General features: G+C 51.3%; 6 protein-coding genes across 6 annotated transcripts; 3 read left to right on the forward strand and 3 right to left on the reverse strand.

Moving 5' to 3' along the window:
* The first annotated feature begins 840 nt into the window (after positions 1-840).
* On the forward strand, positions 841-1,755 carry CC1G_08627 (endoplasmic reticulum protein). The gene is made up of 3 exons (XM_001828429.2): positions 841-1,166; positions 1,221-1,456; positions 1,512-1,755. The coding sequence occupies exons 1-3, from the start codon at positions 906-908 to the stop codon at positions 1,579-1,581; spliced, it is 567 nt and encodes a 188-aa protein (XP_001828481.1). The 5' UTR covers positions 841-905; the 3' UTR covers positions 1,582-1,755.
* Positions 1,756-2,092: 337 nt separating this feature from the next.
* On the reverse strand, positions 2,093-3,189 carry CC1G_13610 (hypothetical protein; the record flags this gene model as incomplete). The annotated part of the gene is made up of 2 exons (XM_002912031.1): positions 2,093-2,510; positions 2,567-3,189. 2 exons carry the CDS (start codon positions 3,187-3,189, stop codon positions 2,201-2,203), a joined length of 933 nt encoding a protein of 310 aa, XP_002912077.1. The 3' UTR covers positions 2,093-2,200.
* Positions 3,190-3,331: 142 nt separating this feature from the next.
* Positions 3,332-4,690, reverse strand: CC1G_08628 (NWD2; the record flags this gene model as incomplete). The annotated part of the gene is made up of 1 exon (XM_001828430.2): positions 3,332-4,690. One exon carries the CDS (start codon positions 4,688-4,690, stop codon positions 3,332-3,334), a length of 1,359 nt encoding a protein of 452 aa, XP_001828482.2.
* Positions 4,691-5,069: 379 nt separating this feature from the next.
* CC1G_08629 (hypothetical protein) lies at positions 5,070-10,632 on the reverse strand (the record flags this gene model as incomplete). Its single annotated transcript, XM_001828431.2, has 14 exons — positions 5,070-5,840; positions 5,896-6,029; positions 6,088-6,261; positions 6,373-6,836; positions 6,954-7,115; positions 7,193-7,299; positions 7,378-7,655; positions 7,730-7,902; positions 7,973-8,193; positions 8,259-9,167; positions 9,228-9,340; positions 9,398-9,950; positions 10,002-10,386; positions 10,436-10,632. 14 exons carry the CDS (start codon positions 10,630-10,632, stop codon positions 5,157-5,159), a joined length of 4,554 nt encoding a protein of 1,517 aa, XP_001828483.2. The 3' UTR covers positions 5,070-5,156.
* Positions 10,633-10,945: 313 nt separating this feature from the next.
* CC1G_13611 (ring finger protein 14) lies at positions 10,946-12,665 on the forward strand (the record flags this gene model as incomplete). Its single annotated transcript, XM_002912032.1, has 7 exons — positions 10,946-11,050; positions 11,103-11,542; positions 11,601-11,700; positions 11,779-11,950; positions 12,014-12,158; positions 12,211-12,424; positions 12,504-12,665. The coding sequence occupies 7 exons, from the start codon at positions 10,946-10,948 to the stop codon at positions 12,663-12,665; spliced, it is 1,338 nt and encodes a 445-aa protein (XP_002912078.1).
* Positions 12,666-12,932: 267 nt separating this feature from the next.
* CC1G_08632 (cytoplasmic protein) lies at positions 12,933-16,459 on the forward strand (the record flags this gene model as incomplete). Its single annotated transcript, XM_001828434.1, has 10 exons — positions 12,933-13,220; positions 13,326-13,622; positions 13,704-13,970; positions 14,032-14,241; positions 14,303-14,527; positions 14,581-15,039; positions 15,093-15,293; positions 15,342-15,735; positions 15,798-16,012; positions 16,073-16,459. The coding sequence occupies 10 exons, from the start codon at positions 12,933-12,935 to the stop codon at positions 16,457-16,459; spliced, it is 2,943 nt and encodes a 980-aa protein (XP_001828486.1).
* Positions 16,460-17,254: the final 795 nt, after the last annotated feature.

Below are 17,254 nucleotides of genomic sequence, written 5' to 3' on the forward strand. Positions count from 1 at the left end.
GGAATTGAGTCTGAGATTGAAACGGAGTGCAAAGTCGATCGACGGCCCGGGAGCCCTGGAAGAATGGCGGGGATATCGAGGAAGGAACCTGTTCCGAAAAGGGGGAAAGCAGAGCTAATCGCCACCTATCGCCACCAGAGGTTACTGAGAGAGGGTGAGGCCAAAGCACCGTGGTCGTCCAGTCCAGGGAAAAGGGAAGGGCAAAGCAAAAGATAAAGCACAGACCGTCGCGCAACCGAGAGGACCCAAAAGCCAGTTCGACATCGTAAATCCGGGACAGTTCCATGATCCAGAAACCAGTCAACCCACCCAAGCGCAAGGCAGTTTTGTCCATCGACCCAAAGGCGAATAATTCCTGCAGGCCAACACACCCAGCATACTTCTTGATGACGGCGGTTATAAATTTGAGGATGCTTGCAGGCGAAGTGGAGGATGTCGAAGTAAATTCAAAAACGGAGGGAGAAGCTCGAAAAATCCGTCGTTGAACATGGCAGAAATGCCTCTTCTCCCCGGTGACGACGCTTTCATGGTGATAATGCCGTTCTTTGCGAACAATTCGAGATGGGTTGTTGTCGTGGGTGAAGAAGACGGTTGAATAGCAAACTGGAGCGGTCAAAAAATAGGAAAAGATGGATATTTTCTGGGGACATGGATGAAGGCAGGAAACAAGGAGGCAAGCGGGTGTTTGGGCAAATGAGAATCATCGGAAATATTGACCATCCAAGAAAAGCACGAGAGGCAATTTGGCCGGCTTGGCAGGACCCCGGAAACCCCATATCACGTGCACTGATGCCATTTCTGCGTCATCCTCTTTGCAATCGCGTTCACCGTCGAACAAGTCCGACTTGGTGCGGCCGTTGAGTAGTACACTGTCAACCTTGTCTTTCCAACGTTCCAGTCTCAACATGTTCAGAACAGCTGTCGCCCGTGTGGCCAGGACTATTCCCCAGCGCAGTGCTAGGGCAGTGATTGTGCCAGCAACCCGACCTGCGTTTGCCTATGTTACCAGATTCAACTCTTCACAAGCGCCATCGAAGCCGCCCAAAACCCCAGAGCAGCTGGCCAGGAAGGAGGCTTTTGAGAAGCAGGATGACTTGCAGAGAGATTGGGACGCGAAGGTCTTGACGTACAACGAGTTGCTTCCCAAAACCCAGTCGCCGACTCCCGTAAGTCAACAAATTCAAAAGTAACGCCCGTACTGACAGTGGCAACATGTACAGGCGACCTTCCTCATTGACGTTCGTGAGCCTGATGAAGTTGCTCAAGGAATGATCCCTTCCGCCGTCAACATCCCTCTCTCCGTCCTCTCCAACTCCCTGGCTCTCAACCCCGCCGCTTTCAAGGAAAAGTTCGGCTTCGACAAGCCCAAGCCTACCCAAGAAGTTATCTTCTACTGCAGGAGCGGCAAGAGGAGCACGACTGCATGCGATGTCGCTAAGAGGAATGGCTATGAGAAGTACGTGTCTGACTTTACCTTGTATCTGGGATGGGGAATTGACGTTGGTGATTAGCATCTTGAACTACAAGGGATCGTGGTTGGAGTGGACTGAGCAACAAAATCCCAAGCCTACATCCGCTTGATGCTTCTTCGTTTCCGCGCCGCATCTTGGATGTATCAGGTGGCTAGAGTATCAAAATTGAGAACGGAAGGTTGACGCGAGGCTGAGGGCTACAGTGTACATGTACCGTTCCGTAGGGTTTTCAAAGGTGCCGCCATGGACCACGTGTTAACACTAATTGAAACAAGTGAGACAAGGCATTTCCTTCAGAAAATGGCTTCACGGTGTAAACTATGGATTGGAGCTCGAGGTTGCAGGTCAGGATGAGGCTTTCGGCTCTTTCGGAGGAGCTTCCCTGCGGACTGTTTTTAATCACCGGTTTGGTTGCCGGAAGCGCGGATCCTTGAGAAGTTGAGGCGTTCCGGCATTGAGGTCCTCAGGCTCGTCCGAGTGAGCTAAGCTTGACGTCTACTGTAAATCGCTAGACCCATTCGTGCAACAGAGTCATCTAAGCTGGAAACGAGTCGCCGTATGTCGCGTACAATGTTACCAATTAAATCACACCGCCCTTTACCTTTAGCGATCCGATACTTCCTCGAAACCAGATAGTTATACTTGGGCGCTATCGAAATTTCCTGGTGTCGAATTACGAGTCAACTAAAAGGAAAACTGTTTTGCGTAAAACTAAGTGGTACAGGATCTTAATCGTTGAAGAGTCTGATAAAGGCTTCGGTCTCTCTTAACTGCTCATGCCAATGCACTTTGTGCTCTGGGTCAGGGTATGCCGTCGACGCCATCATGGAATCCCACCAAGACAAGATTGCAAAAGCCATTGGCATGTTCGCGTCAAGAGCACACCGGACAATTTCGCGGCGCACCACATAACCGTCCGACTCTTCTCCTGCCACTTTCCAGAGCCTGGGCGCGTCATGCGGATTTTTAAGAAAGGGAATCTCGTCCGGGGCGCGAACCAGGTGCAACATGGACAACATGCGTCCGAACATGCGTGAGCTGTATAAGTCGATTTAAGATGTGATTTACTATACACATGGAATGAACGAACGCACCTTAAAATTCTCCGATCTCTTTCTGGCAGATCGGGCCCATTCAGCTCCCCGAGTTGCAACAGGTCGGCCCATATCCTGTTGATTACATTATGTACACCTTTCAATAGTCGATTGGCTGTGGGTTGCACAGCGTTGATTAAGTGGTAGAAATCGCCAGGGAGATAGCTGTAAACAAGGGATACAAGAAAGCTTTGCGGGAATCTGTCGGGGGCCCATGCTCCGCCCATCGATAGACCTTTCGTCACCAAGAAGCCGTGCAAGTCGACGTTGTCAAAGTATAGCTGGGGCCAGGGGTATTCATGGCCTTGTTGATGAGTAAAGGGTTGAAGTGTATCCTGGCCCGTGTTTAACGAATGGAGGGCGTCGAAAAGATTGTGCAGGAAATGGCGGTCCTGTGAATCCAAAGCCGACTGGCTAGAATTGAGGCTACGACGATAGGCGGAGCGCCAATGAATAAAGCTCTTGCGCAGGAGTGAGGGTTCGCCTGAAAAGTGGAAATAGCCCGAAGCCATGTCCGCCTCTATATAATCCATGGCGGAACTGCACCAAGAAGGGCCGCCAGGGGGTCCCATGTCATCGGTTGGGTCGCGGGCAAGGAACAGACGGGCAAAGTGCAGAGCCATTCTTCTGTTTTCTGGCGTGTTTTCTAAGTGACGCAGAAAACACCACCCCTCGGATGGACAGGATGCGATAGCATAGGTATGGATGTCTAAATCACGAGCGGCCAACGGGTCAGACTGAGGGACTGAGGATGAAATATGTTGACTAACCTGAAAGTTTCGATCCTGCGCTGAGTGATGCCAGGGAAGGGTTCTCAGACAGGTAAATTAAGCACCGATATCGAAATAGAAAGGTCCAGTAACTGCCCAGGTATAGCTCGGTCCCGCAGCGTTCTGGAGATTTGAGGAACTCGACCAAAGAACGATGATATATCACCGCTCTTTCGCCTTCAGTGCCGTCGAAGGGGACCCGGACCAGGGCATGAAGACCACGAAGGGAGCGAGCCATCTCTCCTGGCTCATATCCCATGATCGCTTCATAGAGGCGAAATGAGACAGACGGCAAGTATTCAAAATCGGTGTTCACGATCCAAGCCAAGGCTTTCTGCGTCTCACTGGGATTAGGTCTGGCCAGCAAAATCTGTCGATACAGATCATCCAGCTGTTGCATCGGGTCAGCTCCGTTGGCACGACAGGCAGTTCCCCCGAAGAGAGTCTCCAGCTGGACGACCGGATTGCTGTAGGGGTCATCGAGGTAACGGATAATTACATCGACGTAGGCGAATTGGCCACTTGCACTGTTGATGATGCTCGTAGTGGTAACTTTAGGAGGCCATGGTTCGGTGAGATTGGAGAAACAAAATCGATGCCTCTTGCTATGCCGTATACGCTCGAGGTGATCGCGGAAGTACAATTCAACGTCCGCGTCCTTCTCGGAGTCCTCGAACAGGTCCATTCGTTGTGTGGTGTCCGAGAGAGCTGGGGAGTCCTCGAAAGCTTCTTGGATCCATGCTTCAGGACGAGATGCGAGGAAAAAGTTGAGAGGAAGGTCTGCTTCCAGCATGGTCTCGATGAGGTGGAGGATCAAGAGCTGCTCCCGCTCTTTATCCTGTGCATTTGGTCGGGACCCCTCACATTCGTCCAGGCCGTCGATGGCCACCACTTTGTCGTCATCGAGCGGAGGGATCTTGCGGAAAGGTTCGATGATCAGCTTCTTGAGTTGGATCGGCAAAGCTTTGCGCAGAATGGTTGGATTGGCTCTCAACGCCGCCTCGACATGGCGTTTGAGTACGGGGACGGAGATGGCAAGCTGGAGAGCTAGCGATGCGACGAAGCGCTCTGCTCGATTTCTGTTGTTGTCCGTCCGCGAGAAAAAGAAGGAGGCGCCGAGAATGTTCTTCGCCTCGAATTCCTCGGCGATGGTCTGGACGATGGTCGTCTTGCCCATCCCGACCGGCCCATGCAGCCAGAAGAGGCGCTTCTCCCTGTCGGCCCTAGGCAAGGTCCCCCAATGCTCTATGGTTCCCAGCGCCCGCTTTCTGGTCTCTGCATGGCACCGTGGAGGAGGGAATCGCTCCATAGAGTCGTTCATGGCTCCAGGGGCACTGCATTGCTCGAGGAACATGAGGGCTATATTCACCGATAAGCCATCTTTGCTCATCATTTCTGCTGTTCAACTCACGATCCAGTCCATTACTTGAGAAGTCGTTGAAGTTGCCGCCGCTGATGCTGAGATTCTGGGCATTCTCGAAGAGAGGCATACCTTGTGCCGTGAGGGTTGGGAATGAAAAGAGCTGTGGTAAGAGAAAAGCTGTTAAAAGCCACGCTACAGTACATCGTGGCATTCATCAATGATAACAGTCACGAGGACGGCGTGGCGGGCGCTAATCACCAAAAACCTGTCGTCTGCCAATGCCCATCTGACCGGACGCGCGGGCACACCCGTTCTACCTTCCACCACGCTCTGTCTGCAAAGCTTAAAAATCACAATGACAAACATATAAAGTACAGACATTTCGTCGTCGCGGACGTTACTTGAAGTGAACCAGCCGCGTTCCTCGCGCATCCACTCATGTCCACCAAGACGTAGCCTACCCCTTCCCAACATACCTAACCTTCTCCCACTCCTTCCACAGACCCTTAAACACCACCTTCCCCGCCGCATCCAACCCACTAACCATCAACGAATCCCGACTATGCTCATTCATCATCCCACACAGCGCATACATCCCCGGCATCAGCTCCTTCCTCACGCTCAACGACAAAAACGAGAGCGAGGAGAGCGGGTCGGTGAGGAGCGAGATGTAGGCTGTTAGGATGTATGCTGCGTGTTTGGAGAGTGGGGCGGAGAGTGATTCGGCTTTGGTGCTTTCTGTTGTTGAGGTGGAAGAGGTGTGGGTGCGGGGAACGGTCTTGGTGGTCAAGGTCTCGAGTAATCGTGAAAGGGCTTTGGCTTCTTCCACGCCCAACCCGGTTCCGTTACTTCCGATCCATCGCGGCAAGCTGTTCAACACCATCTCAGTCTGTTTGGACCCCAATTGAGCACGGGGGCTGCGCATGCAGAAGAGGAGTTGTCGGAGGATCATGCCAAGGTGCGGGAGGAGGGGAAGGAGGAGATCGCGTCGGAGGCGGACCAGGGCGTTGAGGATGGAGACTAGTTTGTGGAAGATCGCAGGAGAAGTGGTAGGGTCGTGAACGTGTGCTGGTGAAGGGGATAGATATTTTGAGAGCAGGAGGAAGAGAGGGGAGATGTCGAGGAGGCGGAGGGCAGCGGGCTGTATGACGCAAGGTTAGAGATGCATAGAGGGAGAAAAAGGAAAGGCCACGTACTCGTTCTGAACAGTGTTGGTTAAGGAGCGACAAAACTTGCAGACGCAATTCGACAGGTCCATCGACATAGACTTCATTACCATTAAAAGCGTTAATACATGTCGTCACAAAGCTCTGAGTCAACTTGAGGGTATCTATCACAGGGCCGTTAGTGTATTCCCTAGACCTACATTTGAGGAATGCAACACTCACTTTGAGGATGTTCACGCAAGAAAACAGATGCAAGATGGATCAGATCCTCCAGGGCATCCTGCGAAATACTAGCCTTCGAAAGCCCCTCCCCGATCAACTCAAGGACGTGCCCATAACTCTCAGGCGAGAGCAGCCGGCTTGCTCTTCCCATGTAGTCGTCCACTCGTCCACGGCCTACGAAAGAAAACAGCAATACGTGAGTAAACGTCTTGGGCTACCATCCTTCTAGAAAACGAAGGGAGTGGAGGGTGGTTGGGAATATATCCCACTCGCTCTCGTACACACCTTGACTCGAAACACTCTGAACACTCGAGAGGTAGACAGCAACGCCCAGCTCGAGCTGCTCATTTTGTTCCATGGCGTCGCGGTAGTAAAGTTCTTGCATCACGATGGCGACTGGGAGAATCGCCATGTCGTCCAGCCATTCTTCGTTCAGAGCCTCCTTCTCTTCCGCCTTGGTCTCTGTCTCCACCTGCTGCGGAGAACATTGCACCGCCCGTCGGAAACCAAGATTAAACCTCTTCGCTAGATCTTGGCCGAAGAGTTTAAGCGTAGAAATTGAGCACTCGACACCGAGCCATCGACCAAGGGAGAGCATGGCGTGCCATCCGCTCAGGACTTCTGGAGCATTAGATAGTGCCTTCAGGTCGGACGCGTCTAGTTGGAGGAGGGATTGCATTAGGGGTTGCAGGTGAGAAGAGAGGTGGGAATGTAGGTCGCGGAAGGCGGTTTGGTTGTCTGGAGAGAAGCTGACGCGGTGCGTTAGGAGGTCGGTATGAGACAAGGATGGTAGATAAGATGAGGAAGCGAAGGCAGGGTGTAGATAAATGAAGAAACGAAGAAAAAGATGAGAGAGAAAGACATACTTGGTAAATACCAATTCTTTCGTAATGAGGTCGACCATGCGAATCAAGCTCTGTCTTCTGATCGTATGCGAGGACGCGTCAAAGAGCGGATACTGGGTGTACGACGAGAGGATCTTGGGGATCTCGCCTGAAGTCGACTTGGAGCATTGACGGAAGATCTCGCTAAAATAGATAATCAAGGATTGGTTAGAATCAGATATTAGTCGGCGAAGAAGAGAAGCAGGCAGAAGGGAACGTACAGGATGTACAATGAAGCCAAACCCAATGTACTATCCAGGTATGATTTCTCAATCTCGCCTTCTGGTTCTTGGAGTAAGTGAAGAAGGAACTCGACCATCTCACTCGGCTATGCAGCACAGACAAAAGTATGTCAGTACACCTCTCCCATCATACCTCCCCCGAGCAAGTAATAAACGAAACCCACAGCTTGTTGCTCAACAGTCCCAATAAACCTGAACGTCCTCTCCAAAAACAGCCTCAACACAGCTGAAGCTTCAGACCCCCTACCTCGACTCAGAACACGATCAGCATTTAAAGCCCTCTTGACGAACTCCCCGCGTGACTGCTTGGCAAAGTACTCGACAGGGAAGAAGAGCAGGAGGCGGTATGACTGGGTGATCAAATTCTCGGATTCGGCGGTGTTGCTCCTAGTGTTGTCGTCGAGAGTGGATGTGGAGGTTATCAGGTGGGCGAGGAAGGCAGCTGGGAGCGGAATGGATAGATGTCAGTTATCGGTATTGGAAGTGGGACGAGGTATCGCTGGAAAAGGAACGCACCTCGGAGGTTATGTAGCTCCCAGAAATGGGCAGACCGGAGGGTTCGAAGGAGGAGATGTTCAGGGTACAGACTCCCTCTATCCTCCAGTCTAGTGCTGAGAGAAGACAGATCGAGAGGGAGGTTCATAATTATCTTGACTAGCCTTCCTAGTTGCTCTGGAGTTGCGAGAGTGCTATATGGATGATCATTCAGGTTCAGCTCACATCACTACATCTCCCGAGACGAGAATGAGAAAGACGTACTCGACGACAGGGAGCCACCGCTCCAACAAGAGGTGAAGCACCCCAAGTCGTGCTTGAGCTCGACCGGAATCGGATTGAACGAGTTGGTGGGGTTGACCGGACCAGCTCATCCTGACAGTAGACGACGGGGGTTCACGTTCGATATAAGAGAGGATCGGATCCAAAACGTCGATCGCGTCTGAGTCGGGCGTTGGCGGTGCGTGAAGGAGCAAAATACGAGTCTAAAATACAATAATTGGATCAGAAATCCATATACAGAATACTTGGCATTGATAAAGGAACTCACGATTTCCAACACGAACTCCGGAAGGAGGTCGTCCATCTTTAGGAGTTGGACTAGCCTCTTGCGGGTTTTCGAGTCGCCTTCAGAGCGCAGGTCGAGTCCTGGAGCACGTTCAAGTGCGTACTCCAACCGGAGTAGCGCACCCAGTGTGATCTGGCTCGCCCAATCACCACTAGCACCTTCACCCTCCTCTGCATCTCGGTGTTTCCTCTTGCTACTCTTACCGCTTTTGTCAGGGCTACTCTCCCTCTCCGTAGCGTCCTTCGCAAGCGCTTTGACGGATTTGGAGATATGGTGTTGGACGAAATCGGCGAAGAAGGATTTGAGCGGTGGGTGGACTTCGTCGTGTTGTTCTTGGGAGAGGGTGTGCAGGGGTAAGGAGCCTAGAACGATTTGAGCGAGCCGGGAGGAGAGCGTGAAGGATGCTGCTAGGATATCTGGGTCTTGTTCGCCTTTGGATGCGGTAGCAGGCGAAGGGGACTCGCCATCGACGTCCATAGCCTCCCCAACCTCCGACTTCCTCTTCTTCTTTTTCTTCTTCGAAGAGCCTAATGCACTCTCACCATCCCCCTCACCGCCCTTTTGCGCACCCTTGAACCGTTCGTGGAGGGTGGATACGATAGAGATCGTGGATGTAGTGGTTTTGGCGCATTGTCCTGGTGTAAGGAATTGATGGAGTGCGCGGGAGAGTTTTTCGAGATGGTGGGTGTCGAGGACGGGGGAGGAGAGATGGAGGGTGTAGCGCTGGGGTGCGGTTAGCGGGAGTGCGGGGAGAGGGGTCGAGGAGGAGGAAGGACTGTTAGGAAGGGATGAAAAGAGCACGGAGATGTAGTCGTTTAGTGTGCGGGTTTTGGTGTGGTACTCAAGGAGGAGGTCGAAGAAAGTGAAGTGCTCTAAGTGGGTTGTCGGGATCTGGTGGGTAGAATTAGGTTAACAAGGACCTATAGGGAGAATGAAAGTGGGATTACTGACGCAAAGAAGGCGGCTGATGATGGACGGTGTCGACGGGAGGATAAGGTCGCAGTCTATCCGTGTCAAGGCGGATAGCGTGTTGACGATGGCGTTTGTGATACCCAATCTCTCCTCTAAGATCAAATGTCAATGCATAATTCGGAACTCCGAAGTCCAGCGCCAAATCGCACCTTTATAACACTCTGCAAGCCCCCTCAGCGCTAACTCGAGGTTCTTCGCCAACACAAGCGAAGCAGCTTCGTTCTCCGCCGTCGAGAGGTACAAGTGTTCCTGATCGACGATATCCAGCAGTTTACACGCCGTAGTCCACGTATCCTCATCTCCGAACTCTTGCAAATTCAAGACATCCTGGCACAGACTGAAGAAATGGAGAGCCGTGGCGTTCAATTCCGGTCTCTGACTCCCCCCTCCTGAAGAGGACCCAGTGCTGAACAAACCACTTTTATGCCTTCGCAGTGCAGCGACGTAGTGCGTGAAGAGTGTCGGTAAGATCCCGAGGACGAGTTGGCGGTGGTGTTTCGATAGGGCGAGGAGGGAGTGGATGAGTGGGAAGTCGTGGTCCTTTGAGTCTTGGATTTGGCGGAGGATGTCGATGTTGAAGAGGGTGTCTGTGCCTGCGAGGAGGGTCGATTTGTGCAGGGCTTCGTTGGCGGATGAGGAGGGAGAGAGGTGTTGGATCCAGGCTTTGAGGTGGTCGTGGTTTTGAATGAAGGTTGTGTGAATCTATGTGGTTTTGGTTAGGATACAATGTAGGCAGAACTGGAGGTTGAATACCTTTTTGCGAGCTGAAGAGTTGCTCAGGGATTGTCGGTACGTTTCTGTAATCAACACCCCGATTTTCTGGAGCGAGGTGTTATCGGCGAATGGAATACTTTTGGTAAGGAACGTCGTCCAGCATCCTAGCAAGACTTCTGTCGTGAGCTTCTGGGTTCCTAGTGGCCAGAGGACGGAGAGTGCAGAGGAAGCATATTCGAGCAGGTCTTCGAGGGTTTGAACCGCGTTTAGAGATGTCAGGAGCGAAGTGACGATAGGAACGACGGATATCCGTCCTAGCAGGGCTTTAATCCACGCCGTGGATGACGAAGAGTTGAGTTTCTCGTTCGAGATGATCTCGTCCAAGAGTTTCCAATATCGAATGTCAGCAATCGAGCTGTCTTTTCTACCAACACCGTTAGGTTAGAACCTGAGAGGACAGAGAAAGGACTCACATATCGGCAGGCTTTTCCTTGAGGAACTTTGTCAACAACCAGTCCACGATCACTTCTGTCTTGTTGGGTATCCGGAAGGACGTATCTCTCCAGGCTTGTTCAGCGAGAGCGATTTTCAGCGGTCCACCCGCGACTGGAGGGTCGCTTGGGCTTTTGAGCGCCCGAACAAAGTTTTGTGAGGACTGCAGGACAGTCATTTTATTCTCTGAACCTTCAACGGTTCATTAGGCTTTGGGGACGAAGAGAAACGAGAACGAGATAGTGAACAGAATCTGAATTGACGCCGAAGGCAAATTCTTTCTGACCCTAACCCTAGATCTGGGTTTGCCTACCCCGCAATGCTATCCGCGAGTCGAGGGAGTCAAGATGAGTGAGTTTTCGGCTACTCTCCATTGACTGTCTGTAAACAATTTTCGGTACCTCGATTACCATCTTCTAAAGGACACCCCCGAGGCGATGTGTTTATAGCATCTCGTCTCTACCCACGAACTTGACGAACCCTCGGTCTGTATGCCAACTGATTCGGTGTTGCAGGGGACCTTGGAACATCCAGAGGACTCTGATGTGGTGAAAGAGTGTAGGGCTTTGCAGCGTGAGGAATTTGAAGTGCTCGAGGTGCGTGCTTCGTTTGGTATCTGGTATAAGGAAAGCTAATGTCGTTGTGTAGTCTATCTACCCAGATTGCGTCTCGTCGAACGAGATAACAGAGGGAACTCTGAAACTTGAGGTACCCATCGAATTCGAAGGCGAGAGAAAGGTCTTTATTACCCAAGATGCCGTCCTAGTGTCGCCCACCAACGACCTCTCGTCCAACGCTTCTCTAACTTCGTCTTCGAATCCCTTGACGGAGACTGTTGCAGTTTCAACTTTACCCTCTCTTCTCGTCACTATCAACCTCCCAGCCCGCTATCCCCTTTCCGAGCCACCCAAACTAGCATCTATTCGCGCAACACATCTATGGCTACCTCGGATTGGACTGTTGAACCAGCTGCTTACGGAGATGTGGCAGGAGGGAGACGGAGTGTTGTACAACTGGGTCGAGTACCTGCGAACGGGAGAGTTTCTGGAAGCGCTGAACCTTGTTCGGCCTAGCGACGGTGTGATAGAGTGCGTATCCTACCCTTTCAAAGCATTGACGCCGTAACCTAAAGTTTCATTGACGTAGGATCGTTCACTCTAATCCGCCGATCCTGGCACCTTTACTGACATCGCACGATGCCTCGTCCAAGTCATCCCAATTCGCGCAGAGTTCATATCCCTGTTCGGTGTGCTTGACGACTCTGAAAGGCGCCAAGTGCCTGAAACTGTCGTGTGATCATGTATTCTGCCGACCGTGTCTACAGGATTTCTGGGGTATGTGTGTGGAAGAAGGTGATGTGGGGAGGGTGGGATGTCCAGACCCCGAATGCGTGAAACAGAAGCGAGAGGCAGAAGAAGAAGAGGTGGCTAGAGTTCTTACTGATGCAGAGGTTGCGCGGTGGAGATGGTTACGCGAGAAGAGGAATTTAGAGAAAGGTGTGTAGACTTAGAATGGAGGTTGAAGATGCGCGCTTACACACAGCCCGATGATTCTCACAGATCCCACCATTATCCATTGTCCGGTGGATATATGCCAGACGCCGGTGCCCAAGCCTCCTGGTGAAGACCCAGAGTCGGGGTGGGACAGGTTCCGACAGTGTCCCCGATGCTCGTTCTCGTTCTGCTCTTTTTGTCGGCGAACATGGTGAGTGGCATAGCCTTATTATGCAAAGCGACGTGCTGAACGTCATGGACAGGCACGGGCCCGTTACGCAGTGCGTGATGACACATTCCGAGAAGATTGTTCTGGAGTACTTGGCGGAGGATGAAGGATCAGAAGAGCGGGAGACACTCGAAAAGCGGTACGGGAAAAAGAACATCCAGAACTTGGTGGCGAGGTACCAGGAAGAACTGGCGAATAAGGAATGGCTCGCAGAGTCGACGACGGAGTGTCCTGGGTGTGGATGCCATGTTGAGAAGAATTTAGGGTGCAATCATGCAAGTGATTTTCTAAATATTGTAACGGAGATGCTGACTGTTTTGTATCTAGATGACTTGCTGGAAATGCGGAAAGCATTTCTGCTACAGATGTGGTACTGGGTTGAATCCGAGCAGTCCATACGCGCATTTTTCACAACCTGGACGATGTTTCCAAAAGTTGTTTGACTTTCAGGCGGAAGAGGAGGAGTGGATACCGATGTTCGAGGATTAGTAGTGATGTAGTTAGCCGATGTTGCCGTGACGACAATGAGCAGTGAAATTAAAAGCCCGATATGTTTTTCTGTGCGGCGCGGGCTGAGACGTCTGAGAGTTTGGATCCTACGGACTTGGTGAAACTGACTTGTTCTTTGCTCCTATAGTTTTTCTATCTTCTCTGTTTCTTTTATTTGCCAAAAGCCCGGGGCCTTTCGAGCGTTGATACCAACTTTGTGCCAATACCCTCCTATCCAATACCCTCATCATCCTCCACCAACTAGACATGGACGTCTACACAACCTCCTTCACTTATCCACGCCGGGCGCGCAACATTCATTCTCCTTCCTCGTCCCTCGATTTTCCCCAGCAGCACCACAACATCCAGGACACTTATGCCAACAACCAGTTTCACAACCAGGGCCAACTCCCAGACCCCGCTCTCTCAGCAGACAGCGAGGCAATCCAGAAGCTCGCTCTCATGGTCATGTCCCTCCATGGCTGCCATGTCTCTTACCAGCCAGTCGACCAGGGTCGTGCTTGGAACTTTCTCATTACCGGAGCGTATCAGCAGGTCATGATCAGTCGCGGTTTGATTCTCAAGGAATGTCCCATCCAGGCATGTACTATTCACAAAAATGCCACAATCTTTTCCTTGCTAACAACATGAAATCCACAGCACCGCTCGACCATCAAGGTTACGCGCTCCGAAATCCTCGATTCTCCCTTCTCCAAACCCTCCTTGAAGCCAGAAGTGCGGCGCAGGTTGGACGACATAGCCTCACAGACCAATGCCCATATCGCAGTGGTCAACAGTCCAAACTCTCTCTCAAACCGCACGCCCCCAGATGGAATCAGCAGTAACGCAGGCTGGTCAGGCCTCGAGACCGAGCGTGTGTGCGAGCTGGTGATCACCGGCTCAGAGGATTCTGTCTCCCTCGCCCGGGTCCGATTACTCGTTATGCTCGACGAACTGGTGAGTTTCATTTTTCTGGCAGTCCCGCCACAGGAGTCGGATCGGTATTCATTATCTGAAACCCCAAATTCAAAAAATTAGAGTGGGCTCCATGCCGAAATGTGCGAGATTGACCAGAAGCTCCATGCTATCGTCGCTGGTCGCAAGCGCAACACACTTCAAACTATTCAAGAGGAGACTGCCACCAATATCTATCTTCCGTCCCCGCTGCAAGGTCTCGTTGGTCCTGATCCAGCCGCGTCCGGTGGAGCTAACCTGGGAAACACTCGGAATATCATCTGGATTACGGGAGAGTTCTTTGGCGTTCAGAGGGCGCGGGATATGCTGTATCAGGTTTCTTTGCAAAAGGTTTGTGGGACTGCTTCTCCACGTCATCAGCGTCAAACAGTGCTCATGTTTCTCGTTTTAGGCAAAGGGTATCATGTCCAGAGACACGGCCATCCTGCCACGAAAACTAGATTGGATGGTCACTGACCATGCTGATGAACTCAAGACTATCATGGCCGACAACGCAACCTTTATCCAGTTCCCTCCCATCGGCAGCTCTACCAGTCTAATCACAGTCTATGGCGACCACCGTGTCAACATTCAGCGAACGATTCGCTCGATCATGGGATTGGTTAGTTTGGAGATCCTTGTCCCGCGCTTGAGCTGGATTGACCTTGTTCTTTGTTGTCTAGGCCTGCACATACTATGTCGGATCTTTCTGGCTCCTCCCGATTCAGTTCAATGCGTTGCTACCCCCCGCCACACTCAACGCGTCCACGGTCGCGACCCTTCTCAAGCAAATCTCCGTTGCCTCCGGAGCCGAGGTTGTCTTTAAGAGTATGTGCTTCGAACTTCACGGCTTGGAAAACGAAGTTCGGGCTGCGGTCAACATGATCATGGAACTTGACATTGTCAAGGTAGGCGCAGCCTCTTTGTGACTAACCTGTGCGTTGAACTAACGACCTATCAGGCATTCCATCACGAGATACGCTTTCAAATAGAATTGGCCAACGAACACCGGGAATTCATCAGTGGAAAGAAGAACGGAAAGATCAACAAGATTATGCAAACCACGAACGTCAAGATCAAGTTTGAAACCTTTAACGACCATAATTTCTTGATTGATATCGCAGGGCCTGATAGTTCTGTCTTGCAAGGGCTTACCCTCCTTCAAGAGGAGCTTCCCGCCGAGATATCCTTCCATGTTCCCGAGACGTACCACAAGCGCATCATCGGTGTCGGTGGCCGCAGCATCCAGCGCATTATGAAGAAGTATGGGGTGTATGTCAAGTTCTCCAACGCTGAAGAGTTTGCCGCTCTTGGAGGATATAACGATAATGAAGATAACGTCGTCGCTCGAACGCCCGCCAAGAACGCCATCAACCTGGAAAACCTCAAGCAATCTGTTATGGAGCTCGTGAATCCCAAGGTGCGCTTCTATAATTAGCTGTGGTTGGATGGTCATCACTGACTGGCGTATAGGATAAGGACTATGTTGACGAGACAGTTTCTATTCCCCGCCGATATCACCGCACTCTCCTGGGCGAGAAGGCGATATTTATTCATGATATCGAGCAAAACACCAACTCGCGCGTTAGGTTCCCTGACAAGGAAACTGCGTCTGATATTGTGACCATCTTTGGTCCTGAGAGTCAGGTCCAAATCGCAGTGGCTATGCTTCTGGTGAGCGTCTCTTTTGACGATGTAGCAGTCCGCTAATGACGTCTCTAGGACCACGTCCCATTCGAAGCAGATATGGCCGTCCCACCGAACCCCGATCTCCCTCGTCTCGTCTCGACACCCGAATTTTCTGCCCTGGTGGAACGCGTCAAGCGCGAATTGCAGGTCTCAATATCGCCCAACTTCAAAAATGCAGCACCCTACGCCAACGGAAACTCCGTTCCCGAACCCTCCACAGACTACTCGTTCAAGTTTAGGTGTCAACGGAGCAATAGCGACTTCCTCATCACCGCTCGTGAGATGCTCGAGCAATTCTTGCTCAACCACAACATCCACGTCTACCCTTCGCCTACTTCTCACACACACAAGCGGGGCGACTCGTTTGCGGAAGCGTTCCCCCACTTTGACAGCAAGGTCTTGTCGGCTGCTCGGACTCGTGGACATGGTACGTATTTCCCCTGATTCGCGTGTGTCATTCAATGCTAATCCTGAGTTGCGTGTGGACAGAATCGATGGACCTGTCGTTGGCTCGATCTGACGTGATTGGCGATCGACGACTCAGGCTCGCGAATTCGTCCCCGGATGTCAAGGCGCTGTTCAATTCGCCTGCCTACATCTACAATTTGGCGCAAAGTAATCAGCAGCAGGAGGATCCGGATACGAACTTCATTCCTAGTTCGGGAGGATCAGAAGTTGATCATTGGACACCTTTGCCGCCTATCGTGCGTTGTTTCTTTTTTTACGCTTTGCTGTCTATGGAGGTTAACACGGTGTGTGATTAGGGTTCGGGCGTGCATCGTACCCGCCATAGCGAGGATGCCATCAAGCGAGGTTCCGACTCGCTCCTCGAGGCCAAGCTCAAGGACCAACTCTCTAAACCCCGCTCGCTCAACAACCGCGCACAATCGCTTGACCTTACCTACTCCCTCTCGCGTATCACTGAGAACTCGGGTAATATTCCTCAGCCTGAATCGCCTACCACTTCGACCGGCGACACGGGTGGAAACTCGAGTCCTAGTTCAGTGACGGTCCCGTTGTTCCCTAGCGTGTACGGTCCGCCGAGTCGGTCGTCGTTGGGCTCGAACCCGCCTATGACTCGTGGTGAAGGGGATGATCAAGCTACGCCTGTCGATGAAGTCACCCGTGCTATTTCTGGGCTTGGGTTGTAAATTTGGAGTATTCGGTGACGGACTTGTTTCTTCTTTTTCCAGGTTGTCGTCGTTGTCTGCTGGTGTGAGATGGACAGTTCAACGTTTTTTTCTATAGGCTTTCTTTCAGAAAGGTTTCATTACGTTGATTATGCATGGACGTTTTCTTTTGGTTTTGATTCCCTTTCTGCCGTTTTCTTTTTTCTTTACTGCTACCACCACCCACCATCTGGCGATTGGTTGTATCGTTTCTGCTACCATCTCTGTTCCCTTTTTTTTTTTCTTTATTCCATATTCTCGATTCCTATATCCCTGTGCTCCACTCCGCTACCCCCCACTGCTTTGATCTCTCTATCTATGCTCCCAGTCCACCACATCACACACACCCACACACATAAAAGCATTTTTCTCTCTGCGAAAGCATATCATTGTATGTTATGTTATGATGTTTCCTTTCTCTGTTTCCCCTCGCCTCCTCTCCTCTCATCGCTCCTGCTCCTATGGTGTTATTTAAGGTCCCTGTTCTCTCTGTATTCTCAGTCCCATCGATGCTACATAGTACTACTACTCTCCTCGTATCCTATCTTATTTTATCGAAATTTTTTGTTTGCTTTGGTTTTTCCGGTCTTCCCCTCTCAGCTCTGGCATCCCTAGTACTCCCAGTTTATTCCATCCTATTATTGTATCACACATTGAACATCGCACAAGGTCGAGGCTGTTTTTTTTTTTTTTTTTAACGTATCCATCATTTCATCCATCAGTGTCGTCGTCATTCAATACGCACCCCCTCGAGTCTCGAAAATTCCTTTGCACCAC

This window comes from Coprinopsis cinerea, assembly GCF_000182895.1.
Source record: "Coprinopsis cinerea okayama7#130 chromosome 1 map unlocalized cont3.1, whole genome shotgun sequence".
Classification (NCBI taxonomy): Eukaryota; Fungi; Basidiomycota; class Agaricomycetes; order Agaricales; family Psathyrellaceae; genus Coprinopsis; species Coprinopsis cinerea.